This window comes from Thamnophis elegans, chromosome Z, assembly GCF_009769535.1.
Source record: "Thamnophis elegans isolate rThaEle1 chromosome Z, rThaEle1.pri, whole genome shotgun sequence".
NCBI lineage: Eukaryota > Metazoa > Chordata > Lepidosauria > Squamata > Colubridae > Thamnophis > Thamnophis elegans.
In genome coordinates, this window is record NC_045558.1 from 141770504 (window position 1) to 141794788 (window position 24285).

Sequence of the window (24285 nt, forward strand, 5' to 3'; positions counted from 1 at the left end):
GGCCGGGCTTTTTGCTCTGATGTGAACACATGAAAAATATTTAAAACACAGGCAGTCCCCGACTTATGACCCTATTTAAGCTCAGGATGACGGATGTAAAATTGTACTGTTCGTTAAGGGGGACACGTAACCGTGTCTGGTTTTTATAGCAGTTAAGAAGATCGCTGCGGTCCTTAAGTGAAGGACTTGAGGTTGTTAAGCAAACATGGCCGTTACGAAGTCAACCCATGTTACCCAACGGGCATTTTGCATTGGAAACCAAAATAAACCCCTTTCTCCTGTGCGCCGCTTGGAGGATCCAAGCACGGTTTAACTTTTGTCCATTAACCATTGAGATGGAGTTTAAAAAGTCTTGGGCCACGCCCCCTCTAGCTGGTAGAGCCCAGTTTTTAACTCAGTCCAGCCCTGGAAAGACGTAAATAATTTCCCACTAGGCAAACGGGATTTAAAATCTATATTCTTCATTTTATTTTATGTTCCTTTCAATGATAATGGATTTATGATAATGGATTTGTTTGTTTATTGGATTTATATGCCGCCCTTCTCCCAAGGGACTCAGGGCGGCGTACAACATTAAAAAACAACAACACATATTACAAATGTTAAAGAGGAAATTAAATAAATATAGTAACCCTGGGGAGGACTGTTTGTAACTTCGAACAGCCCGTCGTTAAGCCGAGGACTGTATCCTCCATACAGCGTCTTTCCCTCCCTCTAGTTCTTGCCGCAGGTCAGATCCTGAGCTTGGAACAAAAGGAGGCTTACGGACAGATCATCATTAAGCCAGGAGCGTGTTTCCCCCACAGCTAAGCCGATTCCGCTCCGCGATTCTGACGTCCCTTCACCCGCACTCCGCTCCCGAAACAGCGGCCTCCTTGGTGAAGATTCAGGCTTGGAGGGAAGACCCCATTTGGTGGTTCAGGTGAAGTTTTCTGGATTAAACCAATGTTATTATTTCCAGGTCCTGGTTCATTGCCTTTCCCTGCTTTTTAAAAAAATAAATAAATAAACCTGTTGAATTTTAATCCGCAAGGGGAGATGGATCGTTTTTGACTTTCTAGGATAGATTTGTTGGGACAGAAATGTCCAGTTCCAAGGGGGAAGAAAGATAGTGGAAACACGGAGGCTGCTTGCAAAGATGGTTTAATGGTGGACAGGATACGTGGTTTTTTGGGGGGAGGGTCTTGGGCAAAGGAAAAAAGCACATGGGTGAGAGAGGGGGAGAGAGATGGATGGATGGATGGATGGAGAGGGAGAGGGAGAGGGAGAGAGAGAGAGAGAGAGAGAGAGAGAGAGAGAGAGAGAGAGAGAGAGAGAGAGAGAGATTTATAACCTTTTTTGGGCCCCGCCTTAGAGCTTCCTGTTCCTGGGTAAGAAATGTATACCAATTGGTTGTCAGACTCCCATGGGGCCATGCAGGGGTCACTTTGTAGTGTCTTAAGTCCCCAGCTTGGTTGAATCTTGCTGGGTGATGTAATCTCCCCAGGTGCCATGTGGTGAGTTCTGTTGCTAGAGGGGTAGAGGGCAAATCCTACCTGTGTTGAAATCTTGGGTGAGGGCTTTTGCTTATGAATAGACCTAGCTCTCTCTTTATTTCTCAAGTGTGGGCATCTGCTGTGGGCTATTGAGGAGGGCGGGGGCTATTGAGAGTGAGTCTGTTTCCTGCCTAAAAAAAACAAGTTTCTCCATTTCTCATCCAGGGAAATTGAATATTCTGCCTTTTTTAATGTTTCCTAGAATAGTTCATTCTTCTAGGAGTGGATGCTTAAATTCCTACAGGTTGCTTTAAATATACAGTATATCCGTGTAAGTGAGATTGACAAAATAACTTTATAAAAGCGCTAGCTTAGAAACCAGGAGATGGTGAGTTCTAGACCCATCTGAAGTGTAAAAGGCGGTTGGATGACTTTGGGCAAATCACCAGGAGGGGGTGAGTTGTAGTCCCATCTCAGATATGAAAGATGGGCTTGGTGACTTACAGCCAGTCACCAGGAGACAGTGAGTTCTACTCCCGCCTTAAGCATGAAAGCAACTAGGTGGCTTATGACCAATCACCAGGAGACAGTGAGTTCTAGTTCCACATTAAGCATGAAAGCAACTAGTTGACTTATGGCCAATCACCAGGAGACTGTGAGTTCTAGTTCCGCCTTAAGCATGAAAGAGACTAGTTGAATAATGACCAATCACCAGGAGACAGTGAGTTCTAGTTCCACATTAAGCATGAAAGCGACTAGGTGACTTATGACCAATCACCAGGAGACAGTGAGTTCTAGTTCCACATTAAGCATGAAAGGACTAGGTGACTTATGACCAATCACCAGGAGACTGTGAGTTCTAGTTCCGCCTTAAGCATGAAAGCAACTAGGTGACTTATGACCAATCACCAGGAGACAGTGAGTTCTAGTTCCACATTAAGCATGAAAGCAACTAGGTGACTTATGACCAATCACCAGGAGACAGTGAGTTCTAGTTCCACCTTAAGCATGAAAGAGATTAGGTGAATAATGACCACACCAGGAGACAGTGAGTTCTAGTCCCGCCTTAAGCATGAAAGCCAGTTTGGGTGACTTTGGGCCGATCACCAGGAGACCTCGAGTTCTAATCACACCTGAGGTATAAAAACTGCCTGGGTGACTTAAGGTCAGTTCGTGCCTCGCCGCCCAACCCACCTCACAGGATTGTTGTTGTGGGGAAAACAGGAGGAGGAGGAAATAGGCAGGTGAGCCATCTTGCATTATTTACAAAGGAATAAATCAACGTGAGATAAAAATCAAATATAAACACATAATCGTCTGGGCTCTTGTTAGCGTTTATGGCAGCCACCAAAGTAAGCTGATTGTCTGTTTCTTCATAGATTTTCCTCTCACACATCATGCTAGCACCATTTCTCTTACGTCTGTATATATATAAAAGTGAAATACCACTCATGCATCATCACGAAATCTCCAGAATCGTAAAGCCTACAAATTTGAAATTTGGCATGTATGTTCCTCTTGGCTTCTAGATGCTCGCTAAGAAAGGATTTTTCGAAATGACCATCAGATCATTAGTATGTCTTATACAGTAATTAACACGCTCTGATGCTAAGGAGTTAAAGACATTCTACTCTCCCTCCCCACCTGAAAAGAACTCTGTTCCAACTGCCAGTTGCCTCACATTCCGTTACCTCAGTTCAAACTGGCAGACGCTCCACTCCTTCACTTAGGAGCGGTCTGGGGCTCCTTACAGTACTAAATGTCGGTACCTCACCAAAATCTCTACGCCTTCCATCTATGGAATCGCTTCCGGATTCAAGGTGGCGGGAGCGACGTTCCCTTATGTGTTTCAGTCACCGACCACCACTGAGCCAACGGACTGAACCATATTTCTCCTGCATTGCCCAATCATATAGTTTCGTCGCACGGGTATCCAGCTAGTAGGCAATATGGCTGCCTTTCCACTCACTTTTTCATCTGGCCAGACGGTTCTGCTGTGTGTGTGTGTGTGTGAATAAAAGGGAATTATGTAGGCTAGGGATCGTAACAAACAATTTAATTGATTTCATTTTATTATAAGGTACTGCATACAGTATACTTTTAATCTTCTGTTCCAAGAAAAGACCAAACCAGAAAGTTTAAAAATCTTAAATACGAACGACGGAGGAAGAGTACCGTTGCTTTGTGGCAGAAATCCAACTGGGGGGAAAAAACTACGTAGAGAAACCACATTCAGCGGAAAAAAAAGGAGAAGAACCTCTCGTTCAAGAACCGTGAACTTTGTGCACACAAAATCTGGCCCCTTGCGAAACCACAACATGGGGCCAGTCCAGGAAAGCTTCCCCGGAGCCATCCCGAAAGCCAAACAACGGCAAAATTCTCAGCATTTTTTTTTTTTTTGGCAACAGGCAAAAAATTAATAAGAACAGTTGTGATCACCGTGGAGGAAAAAAGACCGTGGTGGAAGAACTCCTCGGTTGCGCGCCAAGACACAAGTTTGTGGAGCTGCGTTCTTGCAATAGGGTGCGAATGCCCCGCTAACGCTGGCACAGAACGATCAAGCCGGCATCTCAACCGCAGCAAGAATCACTCATTTGTTTTGGCTTCGGCAGATGACACCGAGATTACAAATTGTGTTGCGGTTGTGTTGACAAACTCGGCACATTTTTTTTTTTTTTTGGCCTTCCTGGAAATGGACAAATGAGACACAAATGTTTCTGCATTTCTGCCATTTCCCATTTGGCTAACGTGCCCGTTTCGAAGCCTCGGGGTGTTTGAAAAAGCTAATTTCCTCGCAAGTAAAAAAATATCTAATTAGATATTTTTAAAAAATCTAGTTAGATATAAAAATGTCGCACTGCAAATCTCGCTGCGTGGATCACAAAACGTGTGCCTTAAGAGTGGCGCGATCGTTGGAGGGAAAACGGCGAAGGAAATCCAGATATTTCAAATCCCGTTAAGCAGCATTGAGCGAACGTTGCAAACAACTTCGAGTTATCGAGCGGGATTTTCAGCAGACAAAAACGCCTTTGTTGGGTTGGGGGGGGGGGAGAAAGGAGGAGAGAAAGAAAGGCAGGAAAAAGAAAGCTTAACTGTGAAAAAAAGATGAAACAATACTGAAATCAAAGCAGCACAAACCACGCCCGGATTTTTGTGTTGTGGATCGGGAGTGAGGTCCAAAGATGAAGATGCAAAAAAACCCTCCCGCGTGGTGCTTTGTATAACGGCCGGTTTCGAAAGTCCTCAAAAGTTTGGACGACAGCGCCCCTTCCTGGCTGTTTTAAGCGGAGCTGATGGCCGCGTGGATTGACGTGCCGACTTCTGGAGGGTGTGCCAGGACGGCTGTCTGAAACTCGGTGGGGCAACGGGCGGAGAGATTGCCCAGCAACATAAGGAGGAGGCTCCTGGCTTCTGCGGAGACCGAAAGAAAGGGAAGTTGGCAAGGTCGCAGTGCCCAGCTGGCACAGTTTCCTCCTCGCCTCACCAGTTAAGAAGAAAGTGAGGCAGATTTTTTAAAATCCCGATTACAGGAAGTCCTCGACTTACAACCACAATGGCGTCCCAAATTCCTATGGCTAAGCGGGACATCCGTTAAGTAAATTTTACTTCCCCCGTTTTATAACCTTTCTTGCCACCGTTGTTGAGTGAATCCCCGCCGTTGTTACGTTAGGGATCCGGCTGTTAAGCGAACCTGGCTTCCCTATCAAGTTGGCTTTTGTCAGAAGGTCGCAAAAAGGAATCATGCGACCACCCACCCTCCCCAGGATGCTGTGACCGCCATAACTACGGATCAGTTGTCATATTCAAGAATCAATAGCAATAGCAGTAGACTTATATACCGCTTCATAGGGCTTTCAGCCCTCTCTAAGCGGTTTACAGAGAGTCAGCATATTGCCCCCAACAATCTGGGTCCTCATTTTACCCACCTCGGAAGGATGGAAGGCTGAGTCAACCCTGAGCCGGTGAGATTTGAACCGCTGAACTGCTGATCTAGCAGTAGCCTGCAGTGCTGCATTTAACCACTGCGCCACCAAGAAGCGTTTGAATTTTGATCACCTAACTGTGAGGATGCTGCTACGTTTTTTTAAGTATGAAAACGGAACCTAAGTCGCTTTATTTTTCCGGTGGCGTCACAACTTCAAACGGTCCCTAAATGGACTGTCGTAAGTCGGGGACTCCCTGTATGTTTTCCTCCCTCTTAGCAAAAAAGAGAGATTACTCGCCTTCCGGAGCTTGTCGGGAGGGAGAACTGTGTTTGTCTATATAGGCTAAGGGTCTCCCAACTTTAAGACTGGTGGACTTCAACTCCCAGAATCCCCCAGCCCAGCCTTAACAGCTGAACCGCTGCGGAGGTTTCACTTAACGACCGTGGCATGAAAAAGGTCATGAAACGGCAGGAAAATCCACGTAATGTTTTACTTAGCAACAAAAAGTTGGAGTCTCAATTACAGCCGTACTACCTGAAACCAGTGTTGGGTTCCGCCCGGTACGTCCGTACCGGTAGTAGCCGGGAACAGCAGCCACCGTCCTGGTACAATGGCTCGTTTGGCCCGCCCGCATTCCATACCTGTTTTTAAAGCAACTGGCCAATTGCGCATGCGAGGACAGCGTTTGGTGCCTGGGCGGCCACTATCAAGCAGCTGGGTGTTGCAGGGGCGGAGTGTGCATGCGCGGGCAGCGTGACGTACCTGTGGGAAGATGTTTGCAACCCAGGATAGGCCCACTGCTTCTCACGATCTCCGGAATCTGTTGCAATACCTTTACGAGGAGGAGAAAAAAACAACCCAGAAAATGGCATTACAAGGAGTCCTTCGATTTACAACTCCGGGAAGTCCTCGCGTTACGACCCAAAATTGAGCTCAGAATGTTTGTTGCAAAGCGAAACATTAGTTAAGGGAGTTTTGTCCCATTTTGCGACTTTTCTTGCCGTTAAAAGTTGTTAAAAAGAGAATCACGGCGGTTGTTAAGTCGGTCACACGGTTGTTAAGTGAATCCAGCTCCACCGTTGACTTTGCTCACCGGAAGGTCGCAAATACGAGTCATTGGCCAAACATCTGAATTTTGATTCTGTGACCACAATTGTTGTAAGTATGGAAAAACGGTCGTAAGTTGCTTTTTTCAGGGCTGTTGCAATTTTGGTCACTAAACGAACGGTTGTAAGTCAAGGACTGCCTGTATTCCTTTAGGGGCCATTCAAAGTTACAACAGCCCTCTAGAAAAGTGACTTACGACCGTTTTCCACACTTACGACCACCACGGCATCCCCACGGTCACCTGATCCAAATTCGGACATTTGGCAACGGACTCGTATTTATGACGGGGGCTTACGGGATCCCCTTTTGCGACCATCTGATGAGCAAAGTCAACGGGGAAGCCAGATTCATTTAACGACCGTGTGACTAACTGAACCACTTCAGGGATTCACTGAACAACGGCGGAAAGAAAGGTCGTCAAATTCATTTAACCAATGTTTCGCGGAGGAACAGATATTCTGGGCTCAACTGCGGTCGTAAAAAGAGGACTAGTAGTTGCCTTTCCCCGGTCCTTTCCATAAAGGATAAGGCCTACCCCAAACCTTATCCCAGATTACTGGAGACGCCAAGCTAAGGGAAAACCAGCTTGAGAGGGAGCCAATTCCCTAAAGACTGGGATCCAGAAATCCATGGGCCTCGGCCCGGCAATGGGCCATGGCATGCCCCAAACCGGGCTGTGCAAACAACCGAGGCCCCCGTCCATGGGATGCAGGCAGCATGTGTAACCACGTCCCCCACTCTGGTCCATGCAAAACAAAACAAAAGTTGGGGGCCATAAGAGCCGCCCCTTCCTGGCGGAACAGAGCACTACCTGTGACGGGTCATTTTCGTAGATAAAGGAGATGCAACGGTAAACCGTCTTGTATTCCTCGAAGTCCTCCCTCAGCGGCAGGGCGCGAAGCAGGACAGGGAAGACCTGTTGAGAAGAGGGTTAGTAATCGAAGGGTCAGAGGTTCACATCCTGTAAGGATCCTAATGTGGAGGGGTGTCATTGGGCCAATCATCAGGTGCTTGGGAGTTCTAGTCCTGCCTTAGACACGGAAGCCATCTGAGTGACTTGGGGCCAATTACCAGGTGACTGTGAATTTTAGTCCTGTCTTAGGCATGAAGCATGGCTGGGTGACATTGAGCCAATCATCAGGAGCCTGGAGTTCTAGTCCCACCTGTGGCATGAAACCTGGAGGGGTGTCATTGGGCCAATCATCAGGTGCTTGGGAGTTCTAGTCCTGCCTTAGACATGGAAGCCATCTGAGTGACTTGGGGCCAATCATCAGGTGCTTGGGAGTTCTAGTCCCGCCTTAGGCATGAAAGCTGGCTGGGTGTCATTGGGCCAATCATCTGGTGCTTGGGAGTTCTAGTCCTGCCTTAGACACGGAAGCCATCTGAGTGACTTGGGGCCAATCACCAGGTGACTATGAATTTTAGTCCTATCTTAGGCATGAAGCATGGCTGGGTGACATTGGGCCAATCATCAGGTGCTTGGGAGTTCTAGTCCCGCCTTAGGCATGAAAGCTGGCTGGGTGTCATTGGGCCAATCATCTGGTGCTTGGGAGTTCTAGTCCTGCCTTAAGACACGGAAGCCATCTGAGTGACTTGGGGCCAATTACCAGGTGACTGTGAATTTTAGTCCTGTCTTAGGCATGAAAACTGGCTGGGTATCATTGGGCCAATCATCTGGTGCTTGGGAGTTCTAGTCCTGCCTTAGACACGGAAGCCATCTGAGTGACTTGGGGCCAATCACCAGGTGACTATGAATTTTAGTCCTATCTTAGGCATGAAGCATGGCTGGGTGACATTGGGCCAATCATCAGGTGCGTGGGAGTTCTAGTTCTGCCTTAGGCATGAAAGCTGGCTGGGTGTGTCATTGGGCCAATCATCAGGTGCTTGGGAGTTCTAGTCCTGCCTTAAGACACAGAAGCCATCTGAGTGACTTGGTGCCAATCATCAGGTGCTTGGGAGTTCTAGTCCTGCCCTAGGCATGAAAGCTGGCTGGGTGTCATTGGGCCAATCATCTGGTGCTTGGGAGTTCTAGTCCTGCCTTAGACACGGAAGCTATCTGAGTGACTTGGTGCCAATTACCAGGTGACTGTGAATTTTAGTCCTGTCTTAGGCATGAAGCATGGCTGGGTGACTTTGGGCCAATCACCAGGAGATGGGGAGTTCTAGTCCTGCCTTAGGCCTGAAAGCCGGTTGGATGACTTTGAGGTAATCCCTCTCTCTCAGATCTAGCCCACTTCATCCTCTTAAGGTGACTTATCCTCTGGGAACAAATACTGTGAGGGTAAGACACCCCTAACACCCCTCAGTGTGTGTGTTCTACTAAGATACAGCTTGTTGTGCCTTAAAACGGCTTCTACTGTACTGCCGTAAAATGGCGTCTACTGTACAGTGTAGTGGAGGTGCCACGGTAACGGCTTCCCAGTCCTCACAAGGGGCTCCCTCTGGTAAGGGGGAAAATCCAACGTTAGAAATTGCCATATTTTTCGGAGTATAAGACGCACCTTTTTCCCTCAAAAAAGAAGCTGAAAATCTGGGTGCGTCTTATACATTGAATACAGCATTTTTCGCCTCTGAAACTCCGCCCCCTTCACCAAGAGCCTTTAGGAAGCTTTTAGAGTTCTCCTGGGGGGTGGAGAGGGCAGAAATGAGCAAAAAATGGGCTCCTAGCCCCCCTCCAGAGCACTCTATAAGCTTCCTAAATGCTATGCATGCCCTGTTTGACAAAAAACGGATGCGTTTTTGCAAAAAATGGGCTGTGTTTTGCTCATCCCCACCCCCGAGCACTCCACAAGCCTCCTCAAGACTATGCCTGCCTTTTTTTTATTTTAATGAATATTTTTATTTCCATTTTCATAACACACACTCACATGTATACTATACATAGCCCGTATCATATGGTATTAAATAATAATTACATCAGTTCCTCTTGTCAACAACGCCCAGAAAAATAGAAACCCATTATAGCTCTTCTGCTCTCCATACACCTCTTTCTTCTACCTCTCTCCTACCTCCTTTCTTCCCTCCATCATCCTTTCCTACTCTACTTCCCCTTCCTTTCTCCTTCTCCTCTCTCTTCATTCCACTCCTTATCCTCCTCCGTGACCTGTCAAAACCGCGGTCCACTAAAGCGCGCCCGATTAAAGCGCGTACGTGACGTCATCAGCAGCGCGACAAATAAAATTAAAAATAAATTAAATTAAAATTAAAATTAAATTAAAGCAAGCCGATTCACATAAAGGTAAGGGTTAGGTTTAGGGTTAGGGTTAGGTTAAGCGTTAGGGTTAGGTTTAGGGTTACGTTAAGCGTTAGCGTTAGGTTTAGCGTTAGGTTAAGGGTTAGGTTTAGGGTTAGGTTAAGGGTTAGGCTTAGGGTTAGGTTTGGGGGGGGTTAGGTTTAGATTTACGCGTTAATTTTAAACTTACCGCTCACAGCGTGCTGTTTTCGTCGCGCTGTGATGACGTCACGTACGCGCTTTCGTCGAGCGCGCTTTAGTCTACCGCGGTTTTGTGGTGGAACCATCCTCCTCATCTTCCCCCCTTACCCTCTCCTATCCCTCTCTTCCCATCTTTCTTCTCCCTTCTATTTCCCACTCCTCCTCTCCTTGGTGTATTTCCGCTACATATCAATATGCTTAACATATCCTAGTTTATTTTTTAAAAAAATAGTAGTAATAATAGCAATGAAAATATAAGAAAAAAACAACAGTATATATGTGGGGTCAAATTACATTAAAATCTAACACGTCTCATCAAACCTAATGTATATCCCTCCCCCCCACAACCCCCCACAACCTACCCCCCCCCCGGCTCCCCAGAACCCGTACACGGTATAGATTTTTAACCAACACAGTCTAAAATATATTGGAAAAAAGAATAAGAAATTAATAACATCTTTGCGTTGAACTCAGCTCCTCCTTGCTAAGCTAACTTTAAACGATTTAAATCATTCCTGATCTTAAGCATAAGCTATCTGGAATTTCTTAGTCCCGTATTTATTTTGTATATAATCATTTGTATATGCCTGCCCTTTTTATGGGGGGGGAAAAAGGGCCAGTTTTTGTGGAAAACGGTCCGTTTTTGGGAGATCTGCAGAGTGCAAAAACTTTTTTCCTTAAATTTGCCTCTTGAAAACCTGGTGCGTCTTATACTCCGAAAAATACGGTACATTTGGTCAGGATATTTCCCCCCTATAAAGACCCTGGCAACACCGGATTATCGGCTAGTCAAGTAATAAAGGCGGGATTAAAAAATAACAGTAAATAAAATAAATGCACCACGTAGCTAATCCCACCTTAACTAGCCAGGATGAAAGAACAGCTCCTCCTGTAGTTGCTCTGCACTCACACAAGACACACAAAAAATTGTGTTTTACCTGTTCAACGGGCATTCCTCCAGGATTGGTCATTAGCATCCTCGCAACAGCGCCACACACGTTGTCGGTTACTCGGTTATTTTGCTCTTGAGAAATGAGATTGGATAAAAGTGCCAGAATTTTGGGGTAGTGTCTGGCCAGGTGAAAAAAAATTAAGGAAAAAAAAGTGTGTGTTTGTGTGTTTGTGTGTATGTGGGTGTGTGTGTAGAGAAAGACACACATACTTTCCTCCGTCTCAGGGCAATTAAATGTGCTGCACTGCACAGCTAGGCGACATACAACCGCAACTCGGCCCAGAATTTTGCGGCTAAGCGAGACTGTTGTTAAGTGAGTTTTGCCCCATTCAACCTTTCTTGCCACCGTTGTAAAGGGAATCACTGTGGTTGTTAAGTGAACCTGGCTTCCCTCGTTGGTCAGAAAGGGGAATCACGTGCCCCTGGGACGCTTGCCACCCTCGTAAATACGACTCTATTTTGATCACGTGACTGCGGGGATGCCGCGACGGTTGTTAAGTATGGAAACGGTTCCTAAGTCGCTTTTTTCCCCCAGAGCCTTTGTTAACAGTCACTAAACAAACCATTGTTAAGTCGAGGACCAGCTGTATATGCAAAATAAACTCGGGGAGCTCAAGGTGTGAATCTCCCAGAGTCTCTTTTAGAGCCTAATGTGATAGAGAGGTTCATATTTGAGTTTCTTTCTCTGTCCGTTGTGCAGCTCAGGGACAGGCCGCCTCTTATCTAATTACTAGCTGGATCCCCGTGCTCTGCAATAAAACTATATGATCGGGCCCCTCTCCCTCAGGCTGGCCCCATTGATCCTCTCCTCTCCCCCTCTCTCCCTCAGGCTTGCCCCACAGAGGCCTCTCCTCTCCCCACTTCTCTCCCTCGGTCTAACTCCTTAGCATCAGAGCATTTTCCAGGTGGGGAGGGGGAGTAGACTCCCAGCCCCCAGGGCGGATGACTCATGCGATAGCCATAGCAATGTCCAAATGGCAGTTGGAACAGAGTTCTTTTCAGATGGGGAGGGGGAGTAGAACTTCTTAGCATCAGGACGTGTTAATCTATCTATCTATCTATCTATCTATCTATCTATCTATCTATCTATCTATCTATCCATCCATCCATCCATCCATCCATCTATCTCTGTCTGTCTATCTATCATCTATATCTATCTATCTATCTATCTATCTATCTATCTATCTATCTATCTCTGTCTGTCTGTCTATCTATCTATCCATCTATCTATCTCTGTCTATCTATCATCTATATCTATCTATCTATCTATCTATCTATCTATCTATCTATCTATCTATCTATCTATCTCTGTCTATCTATCTATCATCTATATCTATCTATCTGTCTGTCTGTCTATCTATCTCTGTCTATCTATCATCTATATCTATCTATCTATCTATCTATCTATCTATCTATCTATCTATCATCTATATCTATCTCTGTCTGTCTGTCTATCTATCTCTGTCTGTCTGTCTGTCTGTCTGTCTGTCTGTCTGTCTGTCTGTCTATCTATCTATCTATCTATCTATCTATCTATCTATCTATCTATCTATCTAAATACTGTATAAGAAATATTAAGATCTGAGGGTCATTTCAAAAAATCCTTTCTAAATGAGCAGCTAGAAGCCAGGAGGAACTGAAGTGCATATATATATATATATATATATATATATATATATATATATATATATGTGTGTGTGTGTGTGTGTATGTATGTATGTATGTATGTATGTATGTATGTATGTATGTGTATATATATACGTGGGAATGGCCTCAGGGGATCGGGAAGAAGATCCGGCCTACAATATATATATATATTGTAGGCCGGATCTTCTTCCCGATCCCCTGAGGCCATTCCCACGTATGCTTTCAGCCACCCCTGTGTGGATGGGATCAAGGATACTCGTACATGGCTTCCCTGCCGTGCTCAGCCAGGACGCCCAGCCCAAAAACGGCATTGCTGCGCACTTCCTGGTCTTCGTCGCGGGCCGCCCCCATCAGCAATGGCAGCAGGTGGGGTACAAATGAGCTGGAGGCCCCTCCCAGGCCCTGGACCGTCTCTGCAATGACGCCCACGGCAAAGGACTTGTCCGCGGTGGAACAGGATGGTTTCTGCAAAAGGAGAACAGGAAGAAAGAGAAAGGAAGGAAGGGAGAGAGAGAGAGAGAGAGAGAGAAAGGAGAGGAGAGAGAGGGAGAGAGAAAGAAAGCAGAGAGAGAGAAAGAAAGGAAAGGAAGGAAGGAAGAAGAGGGAGAGAGAAAGGAAAGGAGAGAAAGAAGAGGAAAGAAAGAAGAAAGCAGAGAGGGGGAGAGAGAGAAAAGAAAGAAGGAAGGAAGGGAAAGAAGGGAGAGAAAGAGAGGGAGGGTGGGGAAGAAATGAAGGAGGAAGAGGGAGGAAGAAAGGAAGAGAATGGGAGGGGAAGGAATGAGGGAGGAAAAGGGAGGGGAAGGAGAGAGGGAGGAAAGGAAGAGAAGAGGGAGAGAGGGAGCGAGGGAAGCAAGAAGGAAAGGGAAGGAGGAAGGAAGGAAGGAAGGAAGGAGAGGGGTGAAGGGAGGGGTAGGAACGAGGGAGGGAGGAAAAGAGAGGGGAAGGAAGAAGGGAGAAAAGAAAAGGGAGAGAAAGGGAGGGAGGGAGGGGAGGGAGAGAAGGAAGGGAATGGAGGGAGGAAAAGGAGGGGGAGGTAAGGAGGAAAGAAGGAAAGGAAAAGAGGGAAAGTGGAGGAAAGAAGTGAAGGGAGAGAGGGAAGAAGGAAGGAAGGAAAGACCCCAATTGCCATTAGTTGAAAATGGCCTTCAACAATGGACACCCACTCCCCGCCTAATAGTTATTTTAGTGAGGGAGGGATGAAATCAGCTCACCATCTTGTTGAGGAGTAGCGGCAAGAAGCCGGCAAAGTAAGGAGCGAAGATCTCCCCTCCGGTCGCTTCGGCGAGGACGGGGATCAACTCCCCGGCATACTCGATCAGCATGCAGTCGTATTCCGCCTGCTGGTGGCGGAGGTGGGGTGGGTGGGAGAATGGAAGAGAGAGGGAGGTGAGGTTTTTGGCGTTCCTCGAACCCAGGACCCCCACCTCCACCAGAGGCCAAAGAGGGAGGCTCCCCCGTCCCATCATCCTTCCCCGTTTTTTCCCCAAATGGATGTCGTTGAGAGGTTCATTAAGGGACACATTTTGTACGATTTTTCTCGCCACCGTTGTTGAGTGAATCGCTGCACCTGGTTGTTAAGTGAATCTGGCTTCCTCACTCAGTCAAAAGAGCAGAAAAGGGGATCACATGACTATCTATATATCTCTCTCTCATCTCTATCCATCTATCTATCCATCCATCCATCCATCCATCCATCTACTCTATCTATCTATCTATCTATCTATCTATCTATCTATCTATCTATCTATCTCATATCTCTAATCTGTTTTTTCTATCTATCTATCTATCTATCTATCTATCTATCTATCTATCTATCATCTATCTATCATCTATCTATCTATCATCTATCTATCTATCTATCTATCTATCTATCTATCTATCTATCTACCTACCTACCTACCTACCTACCTACCTACCTACCTATCATCCATCCATCCATCCATCCATCCATCCATCCATCTATCTCTACTATGTATCTGTAGCTATGTATCTATCTCATATCTCTAATCTGTTTTATCTATCTATCTATCTATCTATCTATCTACTATGTATCTATCTATGTATCTATGTATCTATCTATGTATCTATCTATCTACTATTTATCACTCATCTCTAATCTGTTTTTTCTTTCTTTTTCTCTTTTTTCTCTTTCTTTCTTTCTTTCTTTCTCTTTCTTTCTATTCTATCCTATCCTATCCTATCCTTTCATCCATCTATCCATCTATCTCATATCTCTAATCTCTGTTTTTTATATCTATGTATCTTCTTAAAATTTTATATCTATATCTAATCCATATCTATATATAGTGATGTGGCCGTTAAGAGAACACGGTAGCTGCAAAATGAATGCTATGGTTATTAAATGAACACTGGGTGGATTTCCAATCTTACTTCATCGTCATCATCTTCATCGTCGTCATTGTCCTGACAGGCTACCTACAGAGGGGAAAGTAAGTGAAAACTCACTTTTTACACACCAAATCAAACTTTTTCTGTTCACCCACCAAAATGCCCACAAAGATGCCAACCAGCTACACGGAGTTTGAATCCGATATTTAGACTGGGAGAAGTTGACCGCCACCCCCCCTCCCCCCCCCCGTGCCCAGGGCTACACACAGAGTCCTCGACTTACGACCAACATTTCTGTTGCTACGCGAGGCAACCGAGTGAGTTGGGGCCCATTTTTTAGGACTTTGCCCAGCGTCGTTAAGCAAATCGCCGTGCTCGTTCAGGGACCCGTGCGGCCGTTAAGCGAATCCGGCTCCCCCACTGACTTTGCTCGTCGGAAGGTCGCAAAAAGCGTGAACGCCGCGACTGTCATAAATACGAGTCGCCTGCTGAGCGATGGGATTTGGATCTGGCAAACACGGGGAGGCTGACGTGGCCGTCAGGGTTGTTGTGACTCTGAGTGGTCGCTCAAGGGAAGGTTGTAAGTTGAGGAGCATTTGTAACGCAGTGGAGGAGGGGGGAGGAAGAGGAGGAGGAAGGAGGAGGAAGAGGAGGAAGGCTCACTTTCTGTTCCAGCACCTCCCGTACCACCCGGCAGAGGTCGGTCAGCTGGGTCGGCTCCGGTAGGACGTCCCTCTTACACTCCTTCACCACTTTGGCCAGGATCTCCAGGACGGCCATCACCACCTCGCGCTCGTGGTCCTCCTGTGCCCCTTTCAGGTAGACGGGCAGCAGGGTGGAGACCAGCTTCTGAAAGGCTGTTGGGGGTGGGTGGGAGGGGAGGAGAAAAGGTTTGGGAGAGAGGGAGGGAGGGGAGGAGGGAAGAGGGGAGGAAGGAAGGGGGAGGGAAGGAGAAAGAAGAAAAGCGAGAGAGGGGGGAAGGAAAAAAGAAGTAAGGGAGATGGGAATTAGAGGGAGGGAGAAGAGGGAGCGAAGGAGGGAGGAACAAAGGAAGGAAGGAAGGGGGGAGGGATAGAGGTATGAGAAAGAAGGAAGGAAAGAAGGGAGAGAGGGAGAGGAAGGGAGGTGGGTATGAGAACGAAGGAAGGGAGGAGGGAGGAAGGAAGGAAGGAAGGGGGAGGGATAGAAGTATGAGAACGAAAGAAGGAAGGAAAGAAGGGAGAGGAAGGGAGGTATAAGAAAGGAGGAAGGAAGGGGGAGGGATAGAAGTATGAGAAAGAAAGAAGGAATGAAAGAAGGGAGAGAGTGAGAGGAAGGGAGGAAGGGAGGGGGGAAGGGAGGGAGGGAGAGAAAGGAGGGAGGAATAAAGTGAGGAGGGAGGGGGGAAGGAAGGGGGAGGGATAGGAGAAAGAAAGAAGGAAAGAAGGCAGGAAGGGATGGAAGGGAGGGAGGTGGGAAGGAAGGGAGGGAATGAGAATAAAGAAAGGAGGGAGGGAAGAGAGGAAGAAGGACAGAAGGAGGAAAAAGGAAAAGGAAGGAAGAAAGGGAGGGAGGGAGCAAGTAATGGAAGGAGATGGAAATGAGAAAGAAGAAGAAGAGAGAGAGGGAATAAGTAAAAAGAGAAGGACGGGGGAAGGGAAGTGGGAATGAGAGAGAGGAAGGGAAGGAGAAGGAGGGAGGGAAATGGGAGGGACGGAGAGAGAAAGGAAAAAAGGAAGGAAAAGGAAAGAAGGAGGAGGAAGAGAGAGAGGGAGCACAGAAAAAAGGAGAGCGAGGGAGGGAAGGGAAGGAAGAAGAAAGGCGAGAGAGAGGAAGGGAGTAAGGAAAGAGAGACGGAAGGGAGGAACGAGAGGGGAAGCAAAGGAATGAATAACCCTATTTTTTCAGACCACAGACCTGTCTAGCCTTAAAAGCAATCCCTCCCCGCTAAGAAACTCAAACCCACAGGGACCGGAGGGGAGGGGCGAGAAAAACTGCAGGGGTCCCTCTGAGCACCCCCTCCCACTCCCGGAAACCCACTCACCCGCTACATGAGCTTCCGATGGCTCCTGCTTGCACACCCGATGCAACGAAATGATGAACTGTCCCAGGGCTTCGAACGCAGCTTTCCGTACCCGAATGTGGGGGCACTAAAAAAAAGGAGCACACCCCCCCCCCCATGAGAGATCAGAAGGACCCCCCTCAAAAAATGTAGGAGGTTTCACCTGCTCTGGAACCCCAAATTTGGGGGCAAAGCAAAGGAATATATAGGAGCAAGAACAATTCTAATTAGAACTATACAGCTAAATATAACTCCGCATTGGCAACAGGAGAGCATCCGGCCAGTAAAAAACACTCAGCTCCATTCAGTTGCCCAGACTCCACCCGCAAGGGATTATGGACTTATTAAAAGGTGATGATGATTATTAGAATTATACAGATAGTCCTCGACGTACGACCAAGAATGGAGTCTGCTCGTTTCGGGTGGTACGTCCTTAACCGTCATAAAATGGATCGGCGTGTCGCCGCTCGGCGTCTGGACATGCACAGGTCAGGTCCTTCACTTAAGACCGCAAATTGAGGCCAACATTTTTGTGACTGTTCAATGAGTTGCGTCCCAGTTTACAACATTTTTGCCACGGATCGCTGCAGCGGTTAAACGAACCGCACTAAGCGAATCTGGATTTCCTCCCCCATTGGTTCAGCTTTTCAGAAGCCGCCTGGGAAGTTTATCATGGGGAAGCACATGATCCCGTGATGTGTAACCATGACATGTGACCATAAACGGAACCCTGGCCATTAGGGTCTTATGACATAATGGTCGTAAAACAGGTTGGTCACAGGGCCAACCAGATTTCAAAAACGTTTTTTGAGGAGGTCGTAAAGAAACCCCACAGCTGTCGTTAAGTGAAGCAAGGTGAGGGTTTCCTGAAAAGCGAAAGTTGGTTTTTCGGCAAAGCAGTCATAAAACCGAGTCATGTGACAGCGGGACGCTGCAAAGAACCATAAACGCCTCCGTTTTGCCACACCTCCACACTTTGTTCACGTGACCCTGGAGGGGGCCCGACTGTCAAACTGTCGAACACAGGTCGTAAGTCCTTTTTTTCTTTCATAGCTCTGAACAGTCTTTAAGCAGGTTGTAATTCGAGGATTACTTGTAAGGTCCCTAAAACATACAACGCTTCGAGGCGCTTTGGTCTCGTTCAGCTTTTCTTCAGCGATGGCCTTCCCAAAGACCCCCTCCCACCCCCCAAAAAATGGAATTTCCTTGCAAGCGATAGACTTCCTCCCGGGTCATCGCCCAACCTTACCGGCAATAAGTGGGACACTTCTTGGAACGAGGTCTCTATGTAAGGCAGGAAGGGCATACTGAGGAAAAGAGAAAGAAAAAAGGAGGAGGGAAGGAAGGAAGGAAGAAAAACGAGGAATTTCTGGAGAAAAATAGCTTTTTCTCCCAAGCCTGCAGTCAGCTGTTCTCCCCAGACGCTTGTTGGTTCTAGTCCCACCTTAGGGATGAAAGCTGCTGGATGACTTTGGGCCAATCACCAGGAGACTGGGAATTCTAGTGACGACATAGGTATGAAAGCCAGCTGGTGACTTTGGCCAATCACTGGGAGTTTGGGAATTCTAGTCCCGCCTTAGGCATGAAAGGCAACTGGGCGACTTTGGCCCAATCACCAGAAGACTGGGAATTCTAGTCCCGCTTTAGGCATGAATGTCAGCTGGGTGAATTTGGCCCAATCACCGGGAGACTGGGAATTCTAGTCCCGCCTTAGGCATGAAACTCAGCTGCGTGAATTTGGCCCCATCAGCAGGAGACTGGGAATTCTAGTCCCGCCTTAGGCATGAAAGTCAGCTGGGTGAATTTGGTCCAATGACCAAGAGACTGGGAATTCTAGTCCCGCCTTAGGCATGAATGTCAGCTGGGTGAATTTGGCCCAATCACCAGGAGACTGGGAATTCTAGTCCCGCCTTAGGCATGAAAGTCAGCTGGGTGAATTTGGTCCAATGACCAAGAGACTGGGAATTCTAGTCCCGCCTTAGGCATGAATGTCAGCTGGGTGAATTTGGCCCAATCACCAGGAGACTGGGAATTCTAGTCCCGCCTTAGGCATGAAAGTCAGCTGGGTGATTTTGGCCCAATCACCAGGAAACTGGGAATTCTAGTCCCGCCTTAGGCATGAAAGTCAGCTGGGTGACTTTGGCCCAATCACCAGGAAACTGGGAATTCTAGTCCTGCCTTAGGCATGAAAGTCAACTGGGTGAATTTGGCCCAATCACCAGGGGACTGGGAATTCTAGTCCCGCCTTAGGCATGAAAGTCAGATGGGTGAATTTTGCCAAATCACCAGATTTATAAAGTAAATAATAAAAATCTAATAAAGAAAGAAATACACGTCACAGAATTTAGGGAAACCCAGAGATGCAAATTACCTGATGCTGGCGGCCATTTCTCCCAGCGCTATGCAGGCGTCTTCCTTCTCGTCCATAAACACGCTTCGCACGCACATCCTGGGAGGGGGCGGAAGAAAACCTTAAAAATGGCAGGGATTGGGTGAAACCCCAAACTCAAACGGACGTTTCTAGTCCACATGAACGCGGAGGGCTTATTTTTCCGGACAGGAAGACAGCGCCCAGGGACAGGCAAGTCCTCAACTTTAACGACCACAATCGAGCCCGACATTTCTGTGGTGAAGCAGGACGCGAGTTTGGTCCCCGTTTTACGAACTTTCTTGCCGAAGTTGTTAAGTGAAGCGCTGGCGGTCGCAAAAGGGGGATCGCGTGACCCCCTGCAACCGTCATAAAGACGAGTTGGTTGCCAAGCGTCTGGATTTGGATCCTGTGACCACGGGGGGGGGGGGGAATCCACAACGGTTGTTAAGTGTGAAAAATGATCCAATTTCCCTCTTTTCAACACCATCATAACTTCGAACGGTCCCTAAAAGAACCGCTGTAAGTCGAGGCCGATCTATACAAGCTCAGAAACTGGGAAGGAAGGTAACAAAACTCGCACTCGTGCCCTTATCCTGTCCCTGTCCGTCCCGCGAAAGTAAGGACGATTTTGATTCTGAGGGACGAAACAAATTGGTGGGAGGAAACCGATTTTGTGGCGGGACAAAATCAATTTGGGAGCCCAATAAACCCTCCCGGGATGAGAAAATTACCCCACGGGGTCGGAGTCTTCCTCGTCTTCCTCGTCGGTGAGAGTTTCCTCTCCTTCCACCTCTGCCTCCTCTTCCTCGTCGTCAAATAATAGGAAGGAGTTTCCCGAATTGAGGGGCGGCTACGAGAAAGGAAAAAAAAACAGCGACTTCGGTTAGTGGCGATCCACCATCTTTGTCGAAGATCTCAGCGGGTTAGAATCCCGAATCGATATACAGCCGCGAAGACCCTCCGTGGGTTCGGGAGTCTCACCAGGTTGTTTTGACGGAGGCTTCCCAAAAGCAGGAAGCAAGACCTCACAGTCCTTCACCTCCTCCGCCTCCTTCCTCCTTTCCACAAAACCAACTCTCTTCTAGCACTGATGATGTTACCTAGTTCGGTCATGAAACGTCCGCAAGGAAACAACTAAGCTCAGGGTTTTGACTGACGTTTCCCCAAGAGCAGGAAGCAAACTCCCGACAAAAATTTCATTTAATTAAAATTAAATTTGCTGTGAATTCTGCTCCTTCACATCCAGCAAAGTCTTTCGAGGGAGGATTTACGGTCACAGACCTCATCCGGCTGGGAGAGCTGCCAGGCCGAGATCTGCAGAACTTGGCAAGGAGCCTCGGAGAGTCACGAACCAATGAAGGGAACTAATTGTCTCCTGCAAACTCCACTCCCCTGTTGCTCCCTCTTTTATTTACTCTGGGAGGGACCATTCACCGTACACCTGTGGCCTTTCTCCCAAGTCGACCCTTGTTCTTTAGCTGTTCCCTTCGTCTGGCCACTCTGCGCATGCGCACACTGGGAACAGGCTCCAGCTGTTCTTCTGCCTCACTGATGTCTGACTCCGAAGGCAGCTGGTAACTGTCGGGGCGGCCCCCTCTCTGCCTCCGACGCAGAGCCCTCGTCCGAGCCTTCCTCAGACTCCAGGACTGGCCCATCTTCCTCCCCAACCTCCTCACTGTCCGAATCGGCTGCCGGCTCTGCTGATCACGATACAGGTTTGAGATCCTTCCTGGCTAAAATTAATCTCGAGATTTCAGATTTCACTTCCTTGCGGGCGGAAGCAAAAACCCGAATTTTCAAAACACACAAGAAAAAGGGAGGTTGTGTTTTACTGAGCAAATTTAGCAAATCTGGGCGACCTCGAAGCAGAGTGACAATGAAAACAACGGGGAGTGTCTGCAGCTCAGGGTTGAACGGTGGGGTCCTTGGGGGGGGGGTGTCTCTGAGCTGGTTTCCTTTCTCGTGGACGTCTCGTGACCCAACTAGGTAACAATATCAGCGCTACGAGGGAGCAGGGTTTGCAGCGTGGAGGACAAGGATTGTGGGGTCCTTGGTGCTCTCTGACATTATTTTCTCGCAGATATCTCACGACCCAACGAGGTAACAATATCAGCGCTATGAGGGAGCAGGGTTTGCGGAGGGGAGAAGGGGGAGGAGAACTGTGGGGTCCTTGGTGCTCTCTGAGCTGGTTTTCTCGCGGACGTCTCGTGACCTGACTAAGCAATCTTATCAGGGCCCAGGAGATAGCGCTCTCCACCTCAAGTGTGATACGAGAGTCTAAAAGTCAGCCAAGATCGCTTGGACTTCAGCTCCCAGAATTCCCCAGCCCTACCCCGGGGGAGGTGTTCGCCGTCTTACCTTGACGCCCTCGGTGGATTTGAGGGAATAAATCAGGAGCGTCGTTATCCGAGGCAGGAACGGGATGATCGAATCCCCCATGACATTCGCGAGAGAGCTGAAAAGGCTGTACCTAAACGGCGGCAGAGATCCCGGATTCAAAAAAAGTTCCTTTTGGGAACTGGCAATTCCGCCGCCCCCTCCCCAAATTTCACATTTCAGGTAGTCCTCGATTTACAATGGTTCATTTAGTGACTATTTGAAGTTACGACGGCAATTTAAAAAGGGAGGTGACTGTTTTTTCACGCTTCTGAAAGTAGCAACCCTCCACGAAATTCTGATTGACTCGTATTTATGACGGTTGCAGTGTTCCGGGAAGGGGGGGTGTCATGTGATCCCCTTTTGTGACTTTCTGAGGAAGCCAAATTCACTTAACGACCATGTTGCTTGCTTAAGCAGTGATTAAATAAAAATAAATTAAATTGATTTAATTACATTCAAATTAAAATAGGGCAAATTTTACTTAACAGATGTCTCCTTGAGGGATGGCATTTTTGGGCTCGATTGTGGTCGTAAGTCGAGGACTGCCTGTACACAGAGAACCTTATCCCACCCCGCAGCGGACAAAAGCCCTGGGGTCATTTGATCACCATTTGCAACCTTTCCAGCCTCAAGGGGGGCCCTTAATTTGCTTAATGACAGTCTGATTCACTTAAAGACTGCAATGATTTGCTTAACAACCGTCACAAAAAATAGGTTGTACAATTGGGAACGACTTTCAGTTGTTTATTGAATTGTGTTTTGTTTGTTTTCATTCCAGCCCTGCCTTTTTTTTAATAGTATAGCGCCTAGCCAGTCTCTAAACCGGTAGTCCTCGACTTACGACCAATCGCTTAGTGACCGCCAAAGTTACAGCGGATCCCACAAAGCTACTTACAACCCAGATTTGAGAGGAGAAAGAGAGTCAGACTCTTTTAATGACCCCAGAATTCCTTGCGGGGTGGAGCCTGGGCAAATGAATGGATCTAGCAGAGTGTTTTTGAGTGGCCGGATGCCATTCTTGTCACCAATACAGAGTTTTGTTCAGCAGAAGGCACCTTCAAGCATGGTGACAATTTCCCATCCCTGAAAATCCACCCATAGACAGTAGGCTCGGGTTCAAAAAGAAACTGAGAGGAGAGGGAAAAGTCACCACCAGGTGACGGGGACATACGTGCATCGTCGCAAGTCCGGGTCGTCTACTCTGTCACAGAGGTCCAATCCAAGCTGACAACACTTCTCGGAAAGTGGCCGAAAGATGTCGTTATCCAGGACGTTGGCGAGGATGGCCATTGTCTCTGCAAAAGGGAAGAGAGAGGCGTGGAGAAATCAGAATTGCTCAACTGTGGCCATTTTGAGATGGGTGGACTTCAACTCCCAGAATTCCCCAGCCAACAAGCAGAAATGCTCCTCACTTAACAACAGCTGGTTCTCCTTAGTGACCACGGCAAAAAAAAGGGTGTCATATTGGGACGGTCACATAATGGGCGGGCTCCATTGGGCTCAAAATGTCTCTTCCTAAGCCAGACAGTTGTTCAGTGAGTTTTGCCTCATTTTACAACCTTTCTGGCCACCACCGTTAAGTGAATCACTGCAGTTGTTCGATTAGCCACACGGTTGTTAAGTGAAACTGGCTTCCCCCTTGACTTTGCTTGTCAGGTGGTGGCAAAAGGGGATCACGTGACCCCAGGACACTGCAACCGTCATAAAAAGGAGTCCCTTGCCTGAATTTTCATGACGGGACCACTGGGATGCTACAACGGTCGTAAGTGTGAAAAACAATTGTGTCGTATTTTCTTTTTAATGTCAAATGGTCAGTTTATGATGGGATGTTCTGGGCTTTATGATAGACATAGATGATAGATGATAGATATAGATTATAGATGATATAGATAGATGATAATGATAAAAATGATAGATATAATAGAGATATATTATAGATGATATAGATATATAGATAGATAATACATAGAAAGAGATAGAGATATAGAGATAGATTATAATGATAGATATAGATAGATAGAGGTAGATTATAGATGATATAGATGATAGATTATAGATGATAAATAGATATAGATAGATGATAGATATAGATGATAGATAGATAGATAGATAGATAGATAGATAGATAGATAGATAGATAGATAGATAGATAGATAGATATAGATTATAGATGATAGATATAGATGATAGATTATAGATGATAAATAGATGATAGATGATAGGTAGGTAGGTAAATAGATATAGATAGATAGATGATAGATAGATAGATAGATAGATAGATAGATAGATAGATAGATAGATGATAGATAGATAGATGATAGATATAGATGATAGCAGTTAGCAGTTAGACTTATATACCGCTTCATAGGGCTTTCAGCCCTCTCTAAGCGGTTTACAGAGTCAGCATATCGCCCCCAACAACAATCCGGGTCCTCATTTCACCCACCTTGGAAGGATGGAAGGCTGAGTCGACCTTGAGCCGGTGAGATTTGAACCGCTGAACTGCAGATAACAGTCAGCTGAAGTGGCCTGCAGTACTGCACCCTAACCACTGCGCCACCTCGACTCAGTGATAGATAATATAATGAGAGATTATAGATGAGAG

At 47.0% G+C, this 24285-nt stretch overlaps 2 protein-coding genes across 3 annotated transcripts in view; one reads left to right on the top strand and one right to left on the bottom strand.

The window, feature by feature from the left end:
* The window catches only part of REC8 (REC8 meiotic recombination protein), a 48233-nt gene extending 47057 nt beyond the window's left edge, over window positions 1-1176 (top strand). The window contains exon 19 of the mRNA XM_032236627.1: window positions 719-1176. Coding sequence (XP_032092518.1) covers window positions 719-810 — 92 coding nt within the window. The 3' untranslated portion in view covers window positions 811-1176. The remainder of the gene's footprint in view (window positions 1-718) is intronic.
* A 2339-nt stretch (window positions 1177-3515) lies between these two features.
* Window positions 3516-24285, bottom strand: part of IPO4 (importin 4) — a 42882-nt gene continuing 22112 nt past the window's right edge. The window contains exons 17-30 of one of the 2 annotated variants that reach the window (XM_032235802.1): window positions 22852-22975; window positions 21660-21771; window positions 20033-20151; window positions 19302-19379; window positions 18180-18237; window positions 16913-17018; window positions 15553-15746; window positions 14932-14976; window positions 13752-13877; window positions 12797-13005; window positions 10880-11012; window positions 7320-7424; window positions 6164-6233; window positions 3516-4886 (exon numbers count right to left, since the gene is read on the bottom strand). In XM_032235802.1, coding sequence (XP_032091693.1) covers window positions 4756-4886; window positions 6164-6233; window positions 7320-7424; window positions 10880-11012; window positions 12797-13005; window positions 13752-13877; window positions 14932-14976; window positions 15553-15746; window positions 16913-17018; window positions 18180-18237; window positions 19302-19379; window positions 20033-20151; window positions 21660-21771; window positions 22852-22975 — 1610 coding nt within the window. In that variant the 3' untranslated portion in view covers window positions 3516-4755. Of the gene's footprint in view, window positions 4887-6163; window positions 6234-7319; window positions 7425-10879; window positions 11013-12796; window positions 13006-13751; window positions 13881-14931; window positions 14977-15552; window positions 15747-16912; window positions 17019-18179; window positions 18238-19301; window positions 19380-20032; window positions 20152-21659; window positions 21772-22851; window positions 22976-24285 lie in introns of both variants that reach the window. The other variant, XM_032235801.1, reaches the window with a different exon arrangement.